The 24,781-nt window shown below is 45.8% G+C and overlaps 1 protein-coding gene across 2 annotated transcripts in view; it reads left to right on the forward strand.

Annotated features, from left to right (window-relative positions):
• The first annotated feature begins 119 nt into the window (after positions 1 to 119).
• LOC126530619 (serine/threonine-protein kinase RIO3) overlaps positions 120 to 24,781 on the forward strand; it is a 32,534-nt gene continuing 7,872 nt past the window's right edge. The window contains exons 1-8 of one of the 2 annotated variants that reach the window (XM_055070672.2): positions 120 to 246; positions 400 to 672; positions 4,468 to 4,682; positions 7,067 to 7,307; positions 9,762 to 9,915; positions 11,878 to 12,005; positions 19,675 to 19,857; positions 23,142 to 23,472. In XM_055070672.2, the coding sequence (XP_054926647.1) occupies positions 491 to 672; positions 4,468 to 4,682; positions 7,067 to 7,307; positions 9,762 to 9,915; positions 11,878 to 12,005; positions 19,675 to 19,857; positions 23,142 to 23,472 (1,434 nt within the window). In that variant the 5' untranslated portion in view covers positions 120 to 246; positions 400 to 490. The remainder of the gene's footprint in view (positions 247 to 399; positions 673 to 4,467; positions 4,683 to 7,066; positions 7,308 to 9,761; positions 9,916 to 11,877; positions 12,006 to 19,674; positions 19,858 to 23,141; positions 23,473 to 24,781) is intronic. The other variant, XM_050177887.2, reaches the window with a different exon arrangement.

The following is a 24,781-nucleotide window of genomic DNA, read 5'->3' on the forward strand; positions in this document are numbered from 1 at the left end:
TTAACATTTATTGTTGTAAGTAAAGTATATTCAATACCTTTATATGCCTAAAATAATGTATTGTATTATTGAAATATACGAAGGTTGTTTTTATACGACGCTAGAGGCATCTAGAGGGCTTAAAAAAAGTGAGCCTCCTTCCTCGAGGAGGCTTGCTGTGAAGTTAAGCGCTAAAGTGACCAAAAATAATTAAATTCATACAGTAAACGAAACTGATCACCAATACAAACTACAAGTTTATAGCGAGTAAGTCCTCTTCCCTCTAACTACGTTTCCTCGGACGGCCTGAGTGGCAGCAAAATAGACTGGGCAATGCGAAAACGTTCGCCTTCGGTTGCGCAGTTGCATGTCATCTTCAGTCGTGCCATTTCGGTACAGAGAAATTCTGTTTCGTTTCAGACAGAAAAAAATATCGTCATTCGAAGGTATCACTCTGAAAGACGGTGAGCCAAATCGCAGCGACAGGGGAGACATCGGCGACACCACGACAATGGAAAGCGCAGAGGTACTCGTCCCTGTGCCTCCGACGGGACCATTGGACGCGAGTAAACGCAGCTGTCCGTGGGGCAAAGCGTCCTCGACGCCACAACAGGACGTGTCTTTCGAGGACGTGATGAGCGAACAGCTCGCCCGTACCTTGGAGAAGGAGGAGCTGGTGGCCGCAGCCCCGGGGTAGGTGGATCCGACTTTCGGAAACGCGCGTTGGCGCCCGACCATGTGGGCAGCTTCTCACCGGTGACAGTGTGGTAGACTGCTGCACGTTTCACTTAAGATGTCAGCTGACATGTTTTGCATCTTTAACAGATGAGCAGTAAGTTAGGGATTTTTAGAACTTGATATTTATTGAGTCTTGGTTTTGAACGCCTGTCGATGAGAATTGGGAACTAACGTGAGTATTGTAGTCTGCACCCCCCCCCCCCCCCCTCGTTGTCAGCAGTAGCGATGAAAAAGAAAATATGTCTGTGCCATATTTAAGTGTTTCTGGGGATAGCAGATCACACCCAAATTAATGCATAAATATGTGCTAGTGTATTCAACTAAGGGTGTTAAGCTAACGACATGTTGGTGTTGAGCTAACGACAGACATGTCATGCCTACACCGTACTAAAACATTCTGGTATGCTCTAGTCTTGATGTACAGGTGCGTCCACTCCTAGAGGGAACAGCGCCATGTACAAGAAGCAGCGAAAACCAAGCGCATGTGCAAAATGGCGCAAGGGTGGTGCATGTCACACGGCATCTGCCGTCGAAGCATTCGTCGCTTTGCTCGCATGCGACCACCCTGCATTGCAATCACAAATCGAGAGCCTGCCACTTAACAGAGAAACATTTAATTCCGTGCACTGCAACCTGGAAGACGTAGGAAGCACATACTACACTCACTTCTACTGCAGTTGCGTAGAATGCAAGCAAGCAGCAGGATAACTATTTTGTTTTGGAGGCAGTATTTTTGTACATGCGGAATAACATCGCTATGCTGCATCTTGCGCAGTAATACAGCGGAACCGTCAACAACTGCAAATTTTTCTGCCTCTGGTTGTTTATATGTGCTAGTGTCACTACCTCACTGGCATTTGGAAAGAAAAGAGCGATACCTTTGAATTATTTAGGTGATGTATATATGTTCACATTTGTGATTCGCCAGTGGTAGCGTTACATGGTGTTTCGTATCTTCCAGCAACTTGACAGACTGAATGCGATGTATCCAGACACCACTGAAACATGCCGTGCAGATCACTGAAAACAAACTGTTGCGTGACTCATGCTCGTTTCGTTGAGTCATACGCTATGCTCTATCTATGAAATGAAAGTGTTTCGGTCTGTCGTGCAGTAACATCTGAACTCGATGATACGACTGGGAAAAATAGGGTTTAATGTTGCCAAAAATGTTTTGAAATATTGATCATTACCATGCGCTTACATGGCTAACAACTCAAGCACAACCTTTCTTCTTTATATCACGATCATCGCAACCACGGCTCAGGACATACGATCACCCAGACCCAATCACCCAGACGTATGGGCCCCGTGTGCCAGACGACCTAGCTACGCCAATGACTACGCGGGAGCCCTCCTGGACATTCAAGTACTCTCGAAAGGACAGAAGTATTTTACCTTTAAAATAATGATCTTGGACAAACAGGAAGCACAGAATGGTTTACAGACGCTATCTCTTTACCTACTACGTGCAGTAAGCTGGGGCACCGCACGCGGTCGTCGCAATCGATGGCCCCCAACCGGTTTCTTGCGTGAAAGGCAGGCAATCGCTGAGAGAAAACTATGTGAACTATGTTCTTATAGTGAGCTGTCTGTGTAACCAAATGGAGCAAAGCAGAATGAAGTTTCAATGCAGCAATCGCACAGGTTCGCGGTGGCCAACTGCACGTCTGCATTTGACAGTACGCAAGCGACCATTGTTACGTGGACACTATCAGCGCTGTTCAAAAATAATTTCTTTATAGCTAGGCTTCGACGCCTACGGCAACTTAATAATAAGTGTGATGTACCGTCGCGATGACTTAGTCTTTTTCTTTTCTTCTAAAGTCTTGGAAGCTTCAATATAATTATTTATCAAGTTGCATCGCACTGTATGTTTATCGGTCTTTATCGCTTTATTGGCGAGCAATTACCGGCTGCTTCTTAATCCAGTACAATATTCATTGTTTGGTGTTACACAAGTATGAAAAGATTCCATGCCTTTTTTTAAATGTGCTTTTTACCGTTCCCTTTCCATTCAGAATCAGAATTATAGTAAACTTTCTTTTTCTCTTTCTTTATTATTATCATCATAGGTTTTACACTAGTGCATACGCAAAAGACTGTTGGACCCAATAGCCGCAGGCTAGTGGATGGGTCCGAATATGCAAAATATAATAGACATTCGGTACAAGCATAAGGGGATCAATACAGGGGATGAATGCAACACATTAGCACATTAAAAACAGAAAAAAAAAGAATTTTTTTTTTACGGCATGCATAAAAATGATCACCAGTTACATAAATTATCAAACCCCAAACAACTAGAACGCCAAGCAAGAATACAAGCACAAAATCAGTGGGTTATAGCTAATAAATAGTGCTTTGCCGAAATTTTGTTTTTTGTTTTGGAAGGTATATTGTTCCATGTCCTAACTCCAACAAATTCAAGTAGTCTTTTGCCATATACATTATTTATAGAAGGCAGGTCGAAATTTCAAGCGGCAGTACTTCTGGTAGCATGTGATGATGAAAAAAAATATGGACACAGGGAAATGACGATTACGTTTAACAACACTGTTTACGTAGCTAGCTGTTTTATGCTCACACATCAGATCGAATGGCAATACGTTTAGTTGATTGAGCAGTGGCCTGCTGCAGGCGTATCGGTTCTCGAGTGCATCATGATTCTTAATGCCCGCTTTTGTATAACCAAATGGAGCATAACAGAATGAAGCTTCAATGCAGCCGGGCCCAGTCACTGCAGTGCAGATGCTAAAGTGCCGGGCCCCGTCACTGTAGTGACTACCAACATAAATACCCAAGAAAGTGGATGGGGAAACGGCGCCGCAATAGCTCAATTGGTAGAGCATCACACGCGAAATGCGAAGGTTGTGGGATTGTTTCCCACCTGCGGCAAGTTGTCTTTTCATCCACTTTCATTTCCATTAATTTATTGTTTTTTTACTTCAATTATTAAGCACAAGTAATTTCCCCTATGTTGTCCTTGGTGTCAGTGTTTGTTGGCTTCTTATGATATGACTAATAAAAATCGGGCCCCTTGGTTAACCCCCTTTCTTCTTGTCTAGAAAACTGGGTTATCTGAAGATGTGTTAGCTGTGAAGCGGTGTTAAAGTCTGAAGGCCTTTTGGACAGACTTACACCTTGTCTCTTGAGCTATTGTCCTGGCCACTTCTCGCTCGCTAAAGATGTTCCACTGCCAGGTGCAAGCTTCAGATTTTCACGAATAGTGAGAATACAGATATATACATATGCTGCAAATCTTGAGGACTAAGCTCCAACAGACGTGGGATGATCAGACAAAGACAAACATCAGCACTACTCGCAACTAACAAACATTTATTGCGAGAAAACAGTATGTATATAGTTATACAGAAACAACCGTGCATGTGCCGACAACACACCTCCTTAACATAAAAGGAAAAAAAGAGAAAAGACTTATCAGTTGTTAAAAAAAAATTGATCTCATTGGTCAACAATGACACAGAGGCACAGCTAACACATTTCTAATGATATGATGAGCCTCCATTACTTCATATGTGGCCCTCTGCTTATGCTGAAAAGAATACAGTGCAGGTGCATGCCTTGTCTGTGTGACACCTAGTTTTCAAGATGAATGTATACTAACTTGCCTAGGTTTCGGTTCTCATGCTGTGAACCCTAGGCCCTCTGGTAGTACTTTGTGGCAGCTCACTTTCAATCCCGTGCACAAGGGACTGGTCTTCATTCTTTCTCTCACTCTGTCCGCAGTATTGAAGGCACGCCTGCCTTTCCTTGCAGCGACCACGCCACTGTGCCTTATGCTGAGGAAGCAGTGGCCGTAGCTGCTGCTGCAGAGATCTTCACGCCGGCAGAAGACTGCACCGATGATCATGCTCTGGCACTGCTGCTGCAAGCTGAGTACGACCGTGAGCACGACACAGTGCTTGGTGTCGAGGAGAGAAAATTCAATGGCAAGAGCAAAGGTAGGCTGTTGTGCCAAAAGGCAGCACCAAGTTTAACCATCTTTTGCATAGGACCGCACGTGTCTCTGCTTGCCGGTGGTGCTGCCGTTGCTTATTATGCGTAGATATGTTTTGTGTCTACTTTTCTTTTCTGCCATTGTTTGACCCTTCGGTTGATAGTTGGCATATCTGTTGTCCATTCTCCTCTGATCGCGTCCGTGTCTTTATGCCTACCTTTTACAGCGGAGCTGTATGTGGTTATGGCACCATAGAATTTTCGTGTCCTCACACAAAAGCTATCATCATCAGTGGCTCATATCCCTGTAAGCAAGCAAAAAATGCAATGGCTCATTGCGCTGTAAGGCAGAGGTTACAAGCACTCAGCAAAGTGAAGCAAACAGTGCTTGCATTCTTTCTAATCACGCATACAACATACAGAACAGCATGTCGAAAACTGTCATCATCAATGGCTCATACCCTCATAAGGTTCGTGGCTACACACTTTGCATGAGTTAGTCAAGTGGCACTAGCCCTGTGGTTGTTGTTGGTGATTGCAATGTGGATGTGTTGGGGCCAAAAAGGGAGTGGCTTTTGCGTTTCGTGTTGCAGACATATCGCTTGCAATGCCACAGTGACCTGTCCCACCCGACCACCCAGCGCCATACATGCATCGATTTGACATTATGAAAGAATGTGTTTGCAGTTGCGAGTATGCCGATCAGTGTATATCATAGCAACCACAAAGCAATTGTGACTGTTGCTACTATATGACGAGTGATGTCGACAAAGTCTTATCGCAAGTTTTCTTACCATGACGTTTACAGCTTTGCTGGTCATGCAGCTTCGCAGGGCGGAATGGCCTTGAATTTTTTTCTACCATGGGTACCGACATGTTTGCTTAGGCAAAGCTTAAGGGCTCTTACACCATTTTTAATATGTTCAGTTAGGGGTGAGTGTAAACTCAAGGAAGCAGTTTGCATTCAACACATGCACTGTGACGAGACGCTGTTTGCTAGAAGTAGCTTAGGCATGGGCGCTCCTACTATAGACCTGCCTAATGATAATTACGTACCATCTGTGGCACTTGGGGCCAGAAAGCAGTAATTTCCTTAGGTGAAAGGAATGGTAACACTGACACATTTGTCATTGTAGTTACAAAATGGCAGAACATGGTACCTACCATTTGGAACCTTTCAAGTGAGCAGTGTTAGGGCTCCTTTATCTCACTTTATCATTCTGTACGGTCTGAATTGTATTTTCGTCTGCATTTGAGAACTTTTGCAGTAGACTTCTGTTAATAAGACTCTTGATATTTCGATTTTTCGGTCAATTCGATCCCGGCTGGAGGTGCCAGCCGGCGCCCGTGCATTTCTTTGGGCCCAAACCTTCATTATTTAGATCCTGAAATTTTCCTTCGATGGACAGTTCAAACTTGACCAGTCAGCATGCACATGCCTGACACCTATGGTGACCACAATAGCAACCGATTTAGTGGCAGCGTCTGTCTCAGCAGAGCTCATGGGACAGTGAATGCATTGAAAACCTGATCTCCCATGGAAAAGGGCCATTTTCGGCCCGCCCTAGTAAGATTTTCAAGTAATAGGCGTAGCTCAGAATGTTAGATTACGGCATTTATCCAATTCTAATGTGTGTTTTTTTTTTTTTTTTAAATATTGGGCCGGAAATTGCCCGCGCAGTGCAATTGGACACAAAACCAAATCCGCCTTCGCAATGTTGGTATGCTTTACCGCATAACACAAAGATATTGCGGCGAAGCACGCTTCAAAAAAGCCGCGCGGCGAAGCTGACATTAAAAATTGGCTGCCATTTGTGCAACATATTAGATTCTTGCCCATTTTCCTTGCTAGAAACTTAGTTGTGCATTAGATTCCTACTTTTTAAAACAGATTTAATGTGATCTGCGTTTTTTTTGACTGCCTGTTAAAATTGAGAAACTACTGCCAAATGAATCAGGGCAGCAATGTATTTTGGTATTCTTTTTTTTCATCTTTTTTAATTTGACCTGCTGAATAATTGAATCAATTTTGTGAGTCCCATCAGGGTTGAATTAACGGAAGTCGACTGTATTGTATTTTTATTGAGGAATATACATTTATGCTTTGCATAAACACCATTAAAGATTTCATGTCCCTTTTTTTCTTTTTTTTCTATTTTGTGAAGCTGAACCTTTGTGACTTTTTCGCATGCTCGCTAAAAAGTGACCCCGTTTCTGTGTTGCATTGTGGGCACTTCATGATTGAAATGGCCAATTCATTGAGGCCATATGCTTCGTGATGTTAGGCTCAGGCTGCCCCTTAATTGAGGGACGCGTGTGAAGTCCTTTGCGATGGTGTCGGCCAGCTTTGGAGGCTGTGCTCCTGTATATGACTACACACTTTGCGCAGTGATTGTGTCATTTGACAACTACCGACGGGCACGGGAGCCAGTGCTGTCAGACTCAGAGGACGAAGATGAGGATGGCCTGGATGGTGGCCTAGGCTCAGGTGGTGCTCGACACTGGGACTCGTTTGAGCGGGACCAAAAAACTGCGCAGGCTATTGGCCGTTCTGGTGTGGCCCGTCAGCCCGGTGGAGGCTTCACCACCAAGCACGATGCCACTCTCTGTGGGCGCCGAAATGCCTGCCGGTGAGTGCTGTCAGTGACTGGCATGATTGGGTTGAGTGAATGATGTCTGCTGAAATTTTTGCCTCGAAGGGCTTGATTAGCGTTGGCGAATGTTATTGGAGGAAGCTGCAAGTCTTCCACTTGCACATGGGTCTTTACGGTGCAGGCGTCCTCAAAATGTCCCTGCTTTGGCACAGGGTGGTTGAACTGTTTTTTACAGTTACACTTGTATTGTGCTGTTACACAATGTTCCACTGATGACACACAGTGTCGACGTGTTCAAGAAAACAGAAAATAGGGCGACTTGGTGTAGATTTGTTGTGTAATACGGTGCAGAAACTGATTGCAATGAAAGAAAATGTGATGAAATCAGTGCTTGTCCCTGTAGCACCCTTTTGATCCTTGTCATTTTACAGCATAACAGCTAAGCTGTTATGGGCTCATTCCAGTGGCCATTTCAGTTAGCGATGGTGTCCGCCACCACCGCCAGTGACCATTGTCTGTAGCAGCTATTACTGGAAACGAGAAAAAATGTACTCAGTTCCCACCGGTATCGAACCTGGGTCTGCTGTGTCGGAGTCAGCTACTCTACCACTGGGCCACACCAGCGCATGCTAGCATGCAGTAGAAAAATGCCCTATAAATGCGTGCTAGAGTGCGGGGAGACACACAATGGGACATGCACGCCGTGTAGCATCAATATGTCCACATTTGGCGTTGCAGTTGCATATTATTACAGCAGGTAGAACGCCATGTAGCAGATGCACAAGTTATGGTACAAGGCAGCTAAAGAAGGTTTCAAGAAGCAAAGGAAGTTTAAGGAGATGTATACAAGAATGCTAGAAAAGATAAATATTGTCACGTGGTAGTGACGTTAAAGAACACCGTAGCAATACTGTGAAAGACAAAACTAGCTTTATATTGGGCGAACCTGTGCCCACAGAGACAGGCTACACTTAAAGCACAACGATAGCGGTGAACACAGTCGACGATCGTCGAAAATTTGATCAGCGGGTCAAGCGCGTCGGCTTTTATAGATCAGTCGTCGAATGTTCCAAAGTAACCGCTGGGACCCGCGTGTCTTCCACAAAGTTCTACACTATTCGCGTCGCGCATACGTGCAATCAGATTACACAAGTTGCGGGGAAAGACCGCGGATGGAACCATCGATAACATTCCAGAAACTTCTTTTACATGCAGGCGCGTCCTGCGCTGTGTGATAACATTTGTTAGGTGGTGAGAAGTGGTTGCCCGATAAAGATAAGGAAGTACACGTGTCAATATTGCGTACCTGAATAAATCAAGTTGGCTAAGTGATTATGTTACTGCCTTGTTTCAAAGGGCATGCCAATGAATCACCATCACCATCATTATCACCGTGCCGTGCCACTTGCCAAATCAAGCTTGTTAGGCGACTATGTCACCGCCACGTTTCAAAGGAGATGCCAATAAATCATCATCATCATCACTGGCATCACATCATGCCACTTGCCTTGTGATGTGAGATGCACGCCAGGTAGCGTCTATACGTGGGCCCTTTGCATTTCAGTTGCATATTATTACACCAGGTGGCACACCATGTAGCAGTCGCATAGGCAGCGGTACAAGGTAGGTAGAGAAGCCTTGGGGAAGAAAAGGAAGATTGTGGAGATGTGTAAATATTGATGTAATGAAAAACGTGTATGGCATACCTGATTAATTCAACCACGCTAGGTGACTGTTCATCACCGTACCGTTTCAAAGTGAATGCCATGAAATCATTAGCATTGTATCATGCCATTAATCGCGGGATGTGACATGCACACCAAGTAGCATTTATACGTACAAGCTTTGTATTGTAGTTCCGTTATATTCCACCAGGTGGCCCAACATGTAGCAGTTGCATGTAGCAGCTGTATGCTGCATGTAGGTGGACCTGGTTAACTCAAGCAGGCTAGGTGACTATTTGTCACCATGTTGTTTCGTAGGGGATGCCAACAAACCATCATCATCAACAGCAACGTACCGTGCCACGAGTCAAGGGATGTGACGTGCGTGCCACATAGTCTGGTTACCTGTGTTTACTCTTCAGTACACATTATGGTGGCTCCTCACAAAATACGAACCGCTGCTAAAGAAGCGACTCTTAGAGCTACGCGCACGGCTGCAACCAGACAACATCGAGCTCGGCAGACCACTGTGTAGAGAGCAGAATAAGCCGCGCCTTGCCTCCGATGCCGGGCGTACAGTTCAGGTTGTTCTTGTGAAAATGACGTGAAGATCCTCTGGTGCATGCTGCCGGAAATGGAGCTCTTATGGAGACGTTTTAGCAGCTTATGCTTTGACTGTGCTGCATGTGCTACGCAAGCCTGTGACTTTTTTGGCACTGTGTTGTCTGATGAATATCCAGCATTTCTCTCCCGTTAAGTGTGTTTTCTGTTTCCACCTTAGCTAAATGCACTCGTGATATACTATCTCACTTGTGCTCCTGTGCAGGGTGATGGAGCTGCCCCCTGGCATCTCAACAGGGGACGGCGGAGGTTTTGACATGCGGCTGTCAAACCACGTCTACAATTCCCTCAAGGTGCACTCTGCCCAGGAGGGGCGTCGTGCTGCCCGGTTACATGACAAGCGAGAGAAGGCCACCGCGGTGAGCACTGCTTGATTGTGCTCTCGTTTTGCTTGTGCCTGAAGGATTGCCTCTGAAGTCACCCTGTAACACGAAAGGGAAATCGGCCAAAAGTGATCACTCCGCACATCACTGCATGTTTGTTCTACAGCCAGGGTTGTTTCCTGGTTCAAGTAGCTGTAACAAATGTTCCAATGATAGCAGGTGTCACATATATATAAAGAATTCGCCATGGTAGCTCAGTGGCTATGGGATCCCACCGCTAAGCTCGAGATCGCTGGTTTGTTTGCCGGCCATTGCGGCTGCATTTCCATGGGGGCAGAATGCAAACACACTGGTGTACTTTTATTTACTTTAATACACAGTCACACCTCGTTATAACATAATGGGTTATAGCAAAGTTGTTGGCAGTATGTCAAACTGCCTCCCTCTGCCCCCCCTTTTGTTTACTATGTTGAATAGTGGTAACGACAACATGCAAAATTCCTTGTAAATGCATAGGCATGGGCTTATTTCACTGAGACATCCTCTGCATCCACTGAGACATTTAACCCTTTGACGGTCAATGATGTAAATATACGGCGCCGCGAACAAGTCCGAAAATGGTCGATGCCGTATATTTACGGCGCCGTCTGTACGTTTCAGAAGCGCGCCAATTTCCTAACTTTTTCTTTTCTGTCATGTGCTGCCACCATGTGGGGATACAGGGAATTTTTTTCGCACGCCGCCTCCTCTCGGTTTTCGTTTCATGGTTTGTTTTAGCGCTAGTTTGCTCCCGGGCATCTATATACTACTGCTCGCGCATTGGCGTGCGTGTGGGCGGGCGGACTTTTGGATTTTGTTTCGCGGGCGGTTTCAGCGTTTTGGCTTGCGAAAGTGATGGCTATCTCGTTCCTAATCGCTCAAAGGGCGACCGCTTGTTTCTCACTCGTTTAGTGTGCACAGGGGTGTGCATAGGAAGGATGCCGCCGTGCACGCATTTCTGTTTTTCTTTTTTTTAAGACTCGCGAAAACTAATTGCCCTAGCTGGTTGGCGATAACATGAAGATTAGCGGAAGTTTGTCACACGTGTTGCTTTTTTTGATGGGCACACAACGAAACAGTTTTCTTGAGTGCGCGCACCTACGCAGTTTGATTACACCATGGACATACGTATTAGTGTAAGAGCAGGAACACTTAAGGCTTGCGAAATATTTTCGTGTGCGGATTTTCAAAGCCTTGAACTATGTGCATAAATATGCACCAAATTTTTAATTCTGATAAGTTTATTTCCTTTTTTATTGTTGTTATTCATGAATGAAGAGTGCACATTTACCAACGCAAAATATTTTTTTCTCACTTTATGGTCACCCTAGAAAAATTACCGTAAATTTTTTTTTTGAAATAAGTCCCTAAGAAGAATTGGAATCTGCAATAAAAAAAATCAACCCTGGGCGGTCGCATATGTCGAAAAAAATCGACCCTCAAAGGGTTAATAATATCACGCATTTTAAAGGACCATGCCTACTTTGGGCACTCGGAGACTTGCAGGTACTGCACCGCCACTGAGGTATACGAAGGCCTAGGAATGTATAATTAATACTACACTTGTGGTGGCTAGCTGAAGATTGAAGCTGCAGCAGAAACACCCGATGTCAAGCCACGGCATTCTTACAGGTGAGGTAACTTTCCCCGAGACCCATGGGTGCTTTGCATCTGTCAAGGTGGTCTTTCATTCTTGAACTAGTATGTATGACCCAACTGTCAACGTGGAAGCGCCCACACATTAGGAGCTGATTGCCACCGTGCTGTACACACTTAAACTGGTGTGCCGTATGCTGTGCAGGAAACGAAAAGGACGCCGTGGCGTACTGACCATAGTTTGTACTAAGCAGTGCCTCATTTGTTGTTGGCCTAGTGAGATCGTGTGCCAAGTTGCTAGTCGCCCCTGCAGCTTCTATAGCAATTACTGTATCAAAGCCAGTACGTGTATCCCTCGTGCAGGAGCAATCGCTGGATCCAAACACGCGACTGCTTCTCTACAAGCTGATCAACAGGGAGATCCTCGATCAGGTGAACGGCTGCATCAGCACAGGCAAGGAGTCCTGCGTCTTCCATGCTGCTGGCGGAAAGTGAGTTCTGCTGCCTTTCTTTATAGCTCCTCTGTTCTTTTCCAACAATTAGGGGTGTGTAAATACCGAATAGTAGATGTTAAATCGAATATAGAATCGAATCAAGAAAAGAAAGAACTAATATAAAATTGAATGTGAGAAAATTTTTCACAAGGTATAATGCTTGCAAATTTGGGGCAGGAAAACATGGAGATGCACGTGCTCGGAAGTCTCCCAGCATTGCATAACAGAAATGTAGCAAGCTATCAGTAACTTAGGTACCGTAAGAACCCGCATAAATATGAGGCTTTTTTCCTATTATTGGGGTCCTAAATTTTCATCTCGTACTGTATGGGGATCCGAACAAAAATTTCAGTCAGGAATTTGGGCTAGAACTTTTGGTTTCGTTATTGCTGCGTGGCTATGGCGTGACTTCGTTATTGCTGCGTGGCTACGGCTTGGTTTCGTTATTGCTGCGTGACTACAGCATCATTTCTTTATTGTTGAATGTGCACTTTGGCAGCACACGTGCAAACCACACTTCGCGAAGCGCATCTTTTTTGTTCCGCATTGAAGTACCAAAATGTCTGGACCACGATAACAGTACTCGGCTGCTTTCAAGAGAAAAGTTATTTTAGCCACACACAGGACATCGGCAACAGTGCAGCCGGGAAACAGTTTGGCGTCAACGAGGGAAGCATTCACGGGTGGCGTCGACAGACGGAAGCCCTTTTCGCGTGCAGCGGAACGCAAAGAAGCTTTCGCGGCCCGAAGAGCGGGACATTCCCGAAAATCGAACTCGCCCTGACGTAGTTTGTACGCCAACGGCGAGCCCCGCATCTAGCTGTGAGCGTGGATCTTATGCAGGCAAAAGCTAAGGAGCTTGCAAGAGAAAAATGGCTACCGAGCTCAGTCTTCAAAGCGAGCAAGCACTGGATTTATCGCTATATGTGCTGTGTTAGATTTTCCTTACGCCGCCAAACTTCGATTTCGCAAAAGCTGCCCGAATCGTTTAAAGACCTGCTTGTGGCTTTCCAGTGCCACATTATTTCACTGCGCATGTCCAAGAACTTCCAGCTAGGGCAAATTGGCAATGCTGACCAAACGCTGGTTTATCTGGACATGCCATCACTCCTCACCATGTACGAAAAGGGCTCTAAACAAGTTTATGTCCACTCCACTGGCAACGACAATACACGAGTTACCGTCATGTTGTTGTGCACGGCAGATGGACGCAAGCTCCCGCCCTGTGTCGTCTTCAAGCGCAAGACAGTGCCTAAAGGTGAGGAGCTGCCAAAAAATTTGGTCGTGAAATGCCATGAGAAAGGCTGGATGAATGAAAATCTTGTGCTCGACTGGATAAAGTCCGTCTCATGTAGGTGGCCCAGGTGCACTGTTATCGTTCCCGTCCATCCTCGTGCTAGACGCATTTCGTTGCCATTTGACCAACTCAGTGAAGAGGCTGTTGCGCGGATCTGGCACTGAACTCGTTATCCCAGGTTGGCTGACGTCTCAGCTGCAGCCTTTAGATGTTTTCGTGAGCAAGCCGTTCAAGGACACGGTCAAGCGGCGTTACGCAGATTGGATGCGCTCAGGTGAGCCTGCAGTGACGCCGACAGGGCGGCTGAAACGCGCTTCAGCCACGCTGCAAGTGGATTGTGGACGCATAGGCCAACATACCAGAGGACCTTCTGTGTCACGCATTCAAGAAGTGCGGCATCTCGAACGTGCTCGATAGCACAGAGGATGAGTACTTATGGGAAGATTTGTCTGACAAGGAACTATCCGAAGAGAGCGTAACTGAGGAAGACAGTGATCGAAGTGCGGGGTGCAATTTAAATAAATGTTTTCCTCGAGTTTTCCTAACTCGTATTATATGCGGATACAACTTTTTTTTTCCATTTCGTGTTCCAAACATTTCACCTTGTACTATATGCGGGTTCATATTATACGCAGGGTTTTATAGTACATAGAAATCAAGATATACAGTTCAGTTTACTCTTATTAAAGTAAACACCAAATTAGTATGCCAGCACTGGTTACAGCTTAGTTCTAGCATGTGAAGGTCTGAAAAATGATTTTTCATCAATAGAATTTCTGTTGAATTGAATCAAGTGCTTGTCTTTTTTTTTTCCTGTGAAACTAATGAATTAGTGACATTCAGTTGTACTGAATGCCAATGAGGTTTTCAGTATGACAGTGGACCTGTGTTTTGCAGCAGTGTTTTATTGAATTCATAGAGAGTTTCTCTTTCGAGTTTTTCTCCAAAATACAGAAGGGCTGTCCCAACTCAGCGGCAGATGGGTTATCGTAAGGCCGATCTGCGCGACGGACTAACGGACTGCTTATCATGGGACTCGATCATAGCTCTATACGTAGCCTGCGCCGACAATAAAGAGCAGGTGCCGTCTGTGCCATTTCATTGTCGGGTTCGGAGTGATTTGCCACCTGTCAAAGAATCTGAAATGTGGAGGGTCGCAGCAAGTTTGCACAACGGCTGTTGCGTCAACTAGGCACGGAGCCTGCAAATAAATCTGTGTCAGTTTGGTACCAAATCGTAACTTAAGTCGCCAATGCCCGATGAAGCAGCACCGCTTAGGCCTAATGGCTGAGGCAGTGTCACTATGTCAAAAATTGGCTGCTGGCCACTGAGATCATGCGTGCAGGTTAGATTGACGGCTGTTAAAGCGGTGCGAAGTTTGCGCCGCGTCTTCATTACAACCTGCGTGCCTGTTGGTGGCTAATAGGCCCAATATTTTCACATGCTTTCCAACTTTATTAAATACACACTGCTATTGTTGCTGTTCCCTCTCTTTGCATCACATTATCATGTTGATTGGCCCTATCGACCTGGACGGACCTTGCACCGCCAGAGCTAGCCCTGGCTGACGCAACGCCTTTGTGCGAATTGCGGCGTTCGGGCACTGTGCGTGTGATTGCGCATCAGGCCGATGTTGGGGAGACCTTGCAGTGACAAAGTTTGCTACTGCGTCAGTCGAGGCCGCCCATCTGCAACACGCTCAGCTTTCCATTTGCGCCGAAAAGGAAGGGAGATGCTCACTTGGGCCGCACCAAGCACAAGGGGCTCCGGGGTGCACACGCAACACGTAGCACTGCAGGGTCTCCACTCGAATATTTAAAAAATTCAATAGTAGATATTCAAACGTTCACTGTTCGATTCTATTCGGTGATATTAGAACATCATTCGCACATCGCTATTGCAATACTTTGGTGTAAAGAATTGCAGAGTAGCCTTGGCAGCAACTACTAGTAAGCCATAATTTTCTGTCTTTTCTGTCCAATAATGTTATTGGTGGAGATTTTCTTTTGTGCCCGTAAGCATTGTAACTAGCAGTTATTGCTCGAGTACCAGTTAAAAGAGGCTGTTTATCACTCAGCCCTTTGCCAGATCTGTCTGGGTAGTTTTCTTGTGGCTTCACATTGGACTGGAGAATTCATATGGTCTCCATGGCAACTTATGATTGCCACGAGAGTTCTGTCATGCAAGTGTTGCCATTTTGCCTCGTAGTTGCAAGCAGAAGTTTTGAAACCACGATTGCCAAAAAGGAAAAGCACTAAAGACATGCAGCCTAAAATGAAGTGGTAGGTATCACACACATGCAGTGCATCAAATCAAATATTTATTTTAGGGGTGTGCGAATACTCGAATATACGATAACAAATTGAATTCAATATCTAACTATTCTATTTTTCAGATATTCGGTATTATTCTATCAAAGAACGAGCGTGGTCACTGCCCAAATGCCTGCATTCTTTCCACAACATGCAGTCTCTGTCAGCACAAGGCTCGTTGGTCGGCAGGACCGAGTGAATTGTTAGCATGATATACACACATTAAATGACAGCAGGAACAGTGTGTATTTAGGAAAGTGTGAAAGCATGTGTGATGATTTGGCCACTTAGGAGCCAGAAGGCACAGAAGATCGTTTTGGAGTTTGATGCATTCTGATCACGCATTAGTTTAAGCGCACAGACGAACTTGGTATGCATGCCTGTTGTGTATTGTCACCCACAAGCCCGAATGTGGCTTCAGTAGCTATCAATCTAATCCATACAGGCCATTAGGCCTAATCGGTAGTGCTTCATCAAGTGTCGGTGGCTAAACGTGCAGTTTGGAGCTGAACTGGCAGAGCTGTATTAACAGCAGCTGCGCAATACTCGAAAAGCCAACAAAGGTCCTCGCCAGCAAAAGTAAATCTATCCAATGGCACCAACGTTGTTCATGGCTGCCATCTTTTCGACCCACTGCACAGCAGCCTCTCATTCTTGATGCTGTTCATAGACGCACATCTGTCTCTTTCTTTAGCTTCGAGCAACCCATCACGAGACTAACTTTATAGATTTATATGGCAGGCATGAAAGTGTAACATGACTAGTGTGTAGAACACCTGGCTGCAGGCATCTGTGTGAATGCCAGCTGGATACAAGAAAGAACGTCTGGAAGGAGGGCGGGTTCCTTCGCAAATTTGCCGTCGCCCTGTCGATTTCAGAATGTTTGACAGGTGGCAGATGACGCTGATCCCGACAATAAAAAGGCCTCTGCTCTTTACTGTCCGCGTGACTGCGGTGGACCCGGTGGCTATGTGCGAAGCTAAGCAACTTCGAAATAGTATACTCTTTAAATAGAGTGGACAATAATTTACATCTTGATTCCTAGGTACAGTCAAACCCACTTATAACAGTATTCAATTGCTACAAAAATTCCATTGTTATTACCAATAATTGTTATAGCCGGATTGCATGAAAAAATCAAAATAGGGGGATGGCAGAGCTGATAAGAGAAAACTATGGCAGGGAGGCCAGTTGCCCTCCCCACCACCTTCCTCTATCCGGCCGCTGATTGTGTTCACTCATTTAACTGCTTCCTGGGCGCCCCAAATCGCGTGTAACAAGCCTCGGCTGTCGACGTTAAAGAATGGCACTGCTATAACAACAGCAAAGAGGGGTCACGAATGGCAAGTGATATGCAAGCACTGCCGAGGCATCGCTTTGGTGGCCCCAAAAAGGGCCTTTTAAAATTTGCGAGAAGGCTGCCACGGCAGCCTGTCAGCTTGAGAAATCCAGAAGAAATGCTGAGGCGAGATGCTTGTAGCGAGATCGCCACAAGCATCTGCCCGACCTCCTGTGAAGACAATGTTCAGGCAGCCTGCCCTACCGCATCATCGCTGCCATCGTCGCCGTCGCTATCTGATGCAAGCACGTTTGCGACAATCGCCATATCGGTTACAAGCACTTTGTTTTCAAATCTATAGTTTGCGCTTTCTTTTCACCGGCAATGTCATGCATTGCCGATGATCATCAAACGGATCAGCCATCTTCCGTTTTGGCAGCAAGTCAAATGAGGCTGAGAAACTGCGTGACCAGGAACAATTTCGACACAACCAACATAGGCGATTGCAAGCGATTAAGCTGTTTGCAGAAGCACGCTGAGTGAGGAGCCAGCGAACATGCGAGCAATCTGTGAGCTGCGCAGTTGGCGCGGTCCATTCATGTTCGGAGGGTGGGGCGGCGTAGAAATATGGGCGCAGCCCATTTGTGTTCGGAGGTGTGGAAGGGTGATGGGAGAGAGCTGCGCGGAGATGGCTGTAAAATGAGCGCGCCGCCTGTTGGAGCAGCAGCCCATTGTGCAGCAGCTGAAATTTCTCTCCTTTTTTTTTTTTTTCGAGTTTTTCGCATTTCACTACCTTTCGGCTCGGACTCCCAGCAGTCGGATGTCATCGTTATAACCGATGATGTGGCATCTGGGCATTGTAGTAAGCGGGTTATTTCACCGTGGAAAGCACACAAAAATTGACGGTGCAGCAGCTTCTTATAGTTAAACCGATATATTGTTAGAACCGGTATTGTTATAAGCGGGTTCGACTGCACCTAAGTTACTGGTAGCTTGAAACAATCTTGTTACACAATACATCGATTCCTGAGAACGTGCAGCACTGCATTTTCGTGCACAAAATCTGTAAGCACTAAGCTTTGTAATAAACATTCTAATATTCAATATTTTATTCAAATTCTGCTGCAGTCAATTTCTGTTTATTAGACCTTGGTGTGACAGATAAAATTGATTGAATTATCCCATGGGTCGAGTTAAACAGGATGCAGAAGAAACACCAAACACACCGCTGATTCCTGTGGCAGTAATTGCCCGTTTCTAACATGCCCGCGACTCAAATGCATGCCCGTATCCAAGAAATAGAAGAAAGAAAGAAACATAGAAATTACATTAAAGCTCCTAAACAAGCAGAAATCTAATGCACACCTGACTTTTTAGCAAGGTAAATATTGATACGTGTACTTCTTTATCTTTTCCGGGTGACCGTTTTTCACCGCCTAACAAATGTTACCGCACAGCGCAGGACGTGCCTGCATGTAGCGGAAGTTTCTCGAAAGGTTTCAGTGATTCTATCCACTGTCTCTTGTCACCGAACCTTGTGTAATCTGATTTCACATATGTGCGATGCAAATTGTGTAGTACTTTATGGAAGACATGCGGGCACCAGCGATTACTCTGGAACCTTCAATGACTGATGTTTAAAAGCCGACGCGCTTGACGCGCTGAGCAGATTTTTGTCAATCACCGACTGTGTTCGCCGCTATCACCGTTCTTTGAGTGTAACTTGCTTTTGAAGGAACAGGTTCGCCCAATAAAACGCTAGTTTCATCATTCCCAGTTTTGCTGCTTTCTTCACTGTCCCTACTTCATGACAATATGCAAAGGTTTGCTGGTGGCTGGTATCCTAAAGTCAGCTTTGCCACATGACTTTCTAAAGTCAGCTTTGTGGCAATACAACTGTATTGCGCTTTAAAGCATACCAACGCTGTGAACGTGGTTTTGGTTCCGCATCTGATCAAACATTGTGAGCTACCATTATTGTTTAAAAATCTTCCTAGGGGAGGCTGAAAATTGGCATTTTCAATGGGAGACGATGTGTGTTCAATGCATTCACTCTCCCCTCAGCTCTGCCGCGACATGTTGCCACTTAGGGTCATTGTAGGGGTCACGCGTGTGCATGCTGTCTGGTCAAGTTCGAAATAACCGGCGAATGCCAATTTTAGCATCCAAATAGCTAAAGTTTAGGCCCACAGAAATGCACAAAGGCCAGCTGGGAATCTCGGTTGGGATCAAATTAATATAAAAATTTAATTAACTGCAATCAAATGAACGGATGTCTACTGTATTCAATATTTGCACAACCCTACTTCATTTACATCACAATAATGTTTGGAGTTGTGAAAAAAAAGCAGTTATAGAGACTTGATTAGGGGCCCCCTAGTGTCCCAGCCTCAGGCTACACAGCTGTGCCAGAAATGTGTTTTAATTTTTTTTCTCTACCTGCTTGAGTCAAAGCCAGATATATCGAACCCATATATAACAAATTATTGTGTAAAACGAACAGCTGTAAAATCCCCTTGAAAATGTTTGTACAACATTTTTATTTTATATATTGAACTTTTTTGTAATCCCCTTCAGATTTACTATATCCGGGTTCGACTGTATTCAAACTTTTGCTCGCACTACTGCATCCTTTCCTAGATTACTGAAACTGAATCAAAGTGGCAGGTTTGTTAATTCAGAACAAATGGTGATGACTTATATTTGCCCTTCTGCATCAGTATTCCTTTGAGCATTTCTTAAAGTGAGAGGACCAATTGGGTTGATCACTCTGTGCAGGAGTGAGGAATTCGCAGTGCCTGTGGAGTGTGCGGTGAAGGTGTTCAAGACCACGCTGAACGAATTCAAGAACCGGGAGCAGTACATCCGCGAAGACTTTCGCTTTCGAGATCGCTTCAACAAGCTGAACCCTCGGAAAGTTATCCACCTCTGGGCTGAGAAGGAGATGCACAACCTGAAGAAGTAAGTGTGTAGAGCATTCATATGTAGGTGCTTGTGATAGGCTCAGCCTGTCGACTACACTAAGTTTGTAGAGTTTGCTTGTTGTCTGTGTCCAACTCGCGTGCATTGTGGAGATGGGTTTGCACGAGGCTTACTTCATGAGTGGAAAGGTCAGGAAAGGGTGTGATGTTCCTTTGCTCCACAACGCACAAAGGCACTATGGCAGGGTTTATCGACTCTCCAACGTGGTGTGGAGAATGCTCTGGAATCAGATCGCCAACAAACATGGGCTTGTTAACCCAAGATACAACACAGGGCGACAGTTGCAGCATTTATGGGCAAAGGCTTGCCGAAAGACCGATCAAGGGTGCAAACCCGCTACGCTAGGGCTAACTGGGTAGCAGTCCACCGAGCACAAGAACGTAAAGTCACGGGCGCAGAGGTCTCACGCAACCAAGTCGTTGTGGGCCTGTGAGCATCCTCCAGGGCGACAAAGCACTCGGCAGAAGAGAGCTCTGGCGAAGAGGGCACCCAGTGACTGCCACTCGGGTGGTCAATGAAGGAGTGCTCTGCTGGAGTGTGCTCGTGCGATGACTCGATGCCGAGAGGTAGAAGTACAGTTTGTGGGGAAATTAGCTCGTGCCTGCTAGCCGTGCTTACCATGTTGCCATTGGGGCAGCGGTTCCTGGAGATGGAGCTAAGCACCATGCACGACCTGGGAAATGAGACACAGGAAGGCACCTTGACCCCCCAGCATCCAGCGTTTGTTCCTTTACGTGTTGGTCAGCGACGTGGCGTTGAGTGACTTCGTTGTCTGCTGTTGCAAATTTGTGTCAGTTGGAATCAAGAAGCAGCTTCAAATGGCACTGACGAGGACTGCAATAAAGCGAGGGAAGTGCCGGACATTGGCTTTTGCAAAGAAACCCTGCAGTCATTTAGCTGGTGAAGCACAGTTGAACTCTGTTGAAGTTTCTTGGGAATGGGAGCTTGGCACATGCTTTCACCATACTTTTGTCTCTTGGTAGTGACAGCATGACACTGATTCTTACTGATGCTGGTGATTGTACTCCAGCATCGGTAACAAGCAGGCAAGTATGGCTCTAGCTGTAAGAATTTAATGTTTCGTCTGTCAAGCTGATGTTCATGTGAAGGTATTTTGTATATCACAGGGGACCACAAAACTTGATGCACTCACTCGTAAACTGGCGTGCCTACAGAAGCACTTGTGTACTCTGCCATGCAATGAAGGATGCCATGGCTTGCCAGTTCTGCAGTTCCATTCGTTGCCACAATGGCAGTACCACTTGTCAGTATGAATTTTTCTTTGGATCATAATACGCATAGAATAAAGCACACATGCCTATATAAATGTAAAGGATACAATATTAAGCATCACATATGGTGCACTTAATAACAGCTGGCTTATGTGCAGTAGTCTACGGTTAGGTGATAAGCATCCAGCTCTAGTACCAAGGTTTCACCTCAAGGTGGTGCAATGTTTTATTTCCCACGACATTCTGCTCCAATTTGAAATTACAATTTTTACTTAAACTGCCAACAGCCCGCTCGATTCGATCACTATAAATCATGGTCAATTCATTCCCATCAAAATCTCATGACAGGTTTTGGGCAGTTTAAAGGGCCCCTCACCAGGTCTGGCCATATAAGAGCTGACAAGTGCAGTGCATACAATACAAGCTAACGATTGTGTCCACTAAGCATTACAACCCTACATGCCGCGGAAAGAGCCTCAATTTCAAACCAAACACCGTTTTCCCTTCGCCTCATGGGTGCAATGCTCCCATTCGGAGAGTCGACGTACATTGTGCAAGTGCGCCTACGTACATGGCCGTGCTATGGATTCGCTCATTGTAACACATGACTGTGAGAATAGTTCGAGGCAACATCAGTTATTTGTTTAATTTGTTGCTACAGTAGATGAAATAAAGTTTAGAGAAACAATGAAACATACAAACCGAATGTCTGCGTGTTGTTACTTTACTTCGTACCGTTGCAAGAGAGATGTACTTCCGTTTCGTCCGCTTGTTTCCACGTCGTGCAGTCATACAGGCAGGGAATGAAACTGTCTCATCTTCTGCTGTGTTCCAGCGCTGTGATCATGCTCTTTCATCCTCTCACACCTGCCTCATTGCTCGTGATTGTGGCACTGATCAGGTGTTCTCGAACAGAGCGCGTAAAATCGTGGGCTGCGCGAAACAAGAGAAATGCAACGGCTCGTTTGCAAGACTGTCACCGAAAGTGCGCCACTCGGCAAAATCACGCGAGGGAGAGGGAGATAAAAAAAAAGAAGGCGGGGCCCGTGACATATTCATCACGTGATCCTCCGGTTCTGGTATCGGAGAACACGGGGAAGAAATTTTGCTTGCGGAGGCTAGACAGGGCAAGTGGAGAGAGTGCCTATACGCTTACATCCTGAAATCATTTCACGCCATTTCAGATAGTTGTATCTCTGCTATTAATGAACTAATTTGAAAAAATATCGTTGTAGAACACTCATTAGAGGGCACTTAACAACTTCCAGTGTATAACCGAAATTTGCTTTGTGGCCTGGTGAGGGGCCCTTTAAGATAAATCTGTTATTTTGGACCCCCAAATATTCTGACCTTGCAGGGTCTCACACATGCTCTGGGACAAAGGAACGACAACACTGTAGTGGAAACAATCACAAGGGCATTTATTGCACCTTCTATGCGCCATTCTAGCCAGCCGAAAACTACCAATATTACATGCCGATGGGCGCTGACGAATTGAGGAAGTACGACTCACCGTGATTGGATAGCGAGCGAATATGTTTGCCCCCATGCTGGACACCCATGCCTAATTGTTGTACGGTCACGTGAACAGTTGCACGTTCGAACAATCGTGTTTGCCCATTGCGGTGTCCTGCTCCCAAGCCTTTCGCAGGACAGTCCCGCGAGCGTTGGGCAAGTGCATTAAAAAGCTGTGCCGCTTGCCGACTGCAAGCCAGCGAGAGACAGCCTACTCCTTTTTACGCCCTTGTAACCCCGCCGTTAGGTGGCCTTAGCAGCGCAACACTCACGCCATCTCTCGTAATATGCTGCAACCACACTGCCTGCCGTCGGTGCTTAGCTACGCAGAGAAGCCAGATTACAGGAGATGCGATTGCCATGCGGGGGAAAACAGCATCAGTAAACGTGTGAGAGTCAAGCGTCCCCACAACCTTTAGGCGGCCCCTGCAGAGTCCAAATTATCAGTAACCCCATGATGTTGGCCAACTGAAGTAGCTCTCTTCTGACGAGTGCACGTGGTGTGCCTGCCTGCAGAATTGAGCGAGCCGGTCTGCCCTGCCCCTCTGTGGTGATCCTCAAGAAGCACCTGCTGGTGATGTCCTTTGTGGGCGTGGACGGCGTGCCAGCCCCACAGCTTCGGGAGGCGGCACTCGTCGGCGAGCAGCTGGCAAGCGCCTACGCGCAGACGGTGCAGTTGGCTTGTGACCTGTATGACCGCTGCCAGCTGGTGCATGCCGACCTGAGCGAGTACAACCTGCTGTGGCACCAGGGCCGGGTAGTGCTCATCGATGTGAGCCAAGCCGTGGACCGAATGCACCCTCATGCCCTCGAGTTCCTATTCAGAGACTGCACCAACGTGTCTAGGGTGAGCAGCCAGCTTTGTGGTGTAGCTTCTACATGGACACGTGACAGCACCGCAGGCATGTAGAGGCAGGGACGTTCCCACAATCCCACAAAAACATTCCTGGCCACGTCGCTGTGTAGAAGCAACAGCAGGGCCAGGACAGCTAGCTGATCACTGTCAACGATGTCAGTGTAGCAGAAGTGAAAGTCAGACTAGTAGGCGTGCGTTCACTTCCTTCAGTGGGTGTGCACTTCGTTTCGGTGCATTGTCTTTGTGTCTTGCTGCAGTTAATAATGAATGTCAGTGCAGACCACTTTCTGTTAATACACATTTCCTGTGTCACTTTAAATCGGAGCCTTACAAAGTGATCTTTGAAGTTTCTAACACCGTAAAGGAGCGGGATAACTGCATTAGCACTGCCTGTGTTGTTAACATGAAGAAATAGAATAGGTTATGCAGAGGTGCCTGCCCAACATACTACATGTAGTCGAACGCACTTATAACAATATTCAAGTGGCAAGAAAATTTCATTGCCATAACCGGTTTGCATGAAAAACGACGGGACAAACATTGAAACACTTTAATTAGACATAAAGAAGTACAGTTTAACACGCTTATAGCATTACCAGTTTTAACAGTACTCGGATGTACCGATGAGCAGCCGTGGCACTGTGAATGTATGTGTGTTCTGTGGTAAAATAAACTGCTTAGTACTACTTTTAGTACTATTTAATTAAATCTGGTGTCTGCGTCGAAAGGAAAGGGAAAGCAGAATTCTAAAAAAAAAGCAATGTATGAGCCACCACGCAAACCTATACGCCGTGCACCTCTATCTCTCTCGTCACCCTTCCAACCCTCCAAAACACGAGTCGACTGCACCAACAGTGCCTACGTCGAGGGGGTGGAAGAGGGACGGGCACACAAGGGCGCGACTGCGACAAAGCCTTGTCGTGCAGGGTGTGCGGCACAAAGGCGGTGTGGTAGTTCATATTTTGTTTCTTGTTTATTAATTTTTTTCCCAGAGGATTTTTCATTCTTTTTATTTATTTAATCTTTTTTTGTGTGTATGTGTGTGTGTGTGCGTGCATGCCCACACACACACTAGCCAGGTTTAAGTGCTGTGACCGATAACACAGCATGGGAGCATTGTAGTAAGCAGTTTATAGAACACACACAAAGGTTCACAGTGCCGCGGCTGTTCATTGTTATATCTGATGTACTGTTAAAATCAGTATTGTTATAAGTGGGTTCGGCACTACCTCTCTATGCCTAGCTTGTCAGGAAAAAGTGAATGATGATGCCAGATTTGCATGGAACCATAATTGGTGTT

This window comes from Dermacentor andersoni, chromosome 4 (genome assembly GCF_023375885.2).
Source record: "Dermacentor andersoni chromosome 4, qqDerAnde1_hic_scaffold, whole genome shotgun sequence".
NCBI classification, from domain to species: Eukaryota; Metazoa; Arthropoda; class Arachnida; order Ixodida; family Ixodidae; genus Dermacentor; species Dermacentor andersoni.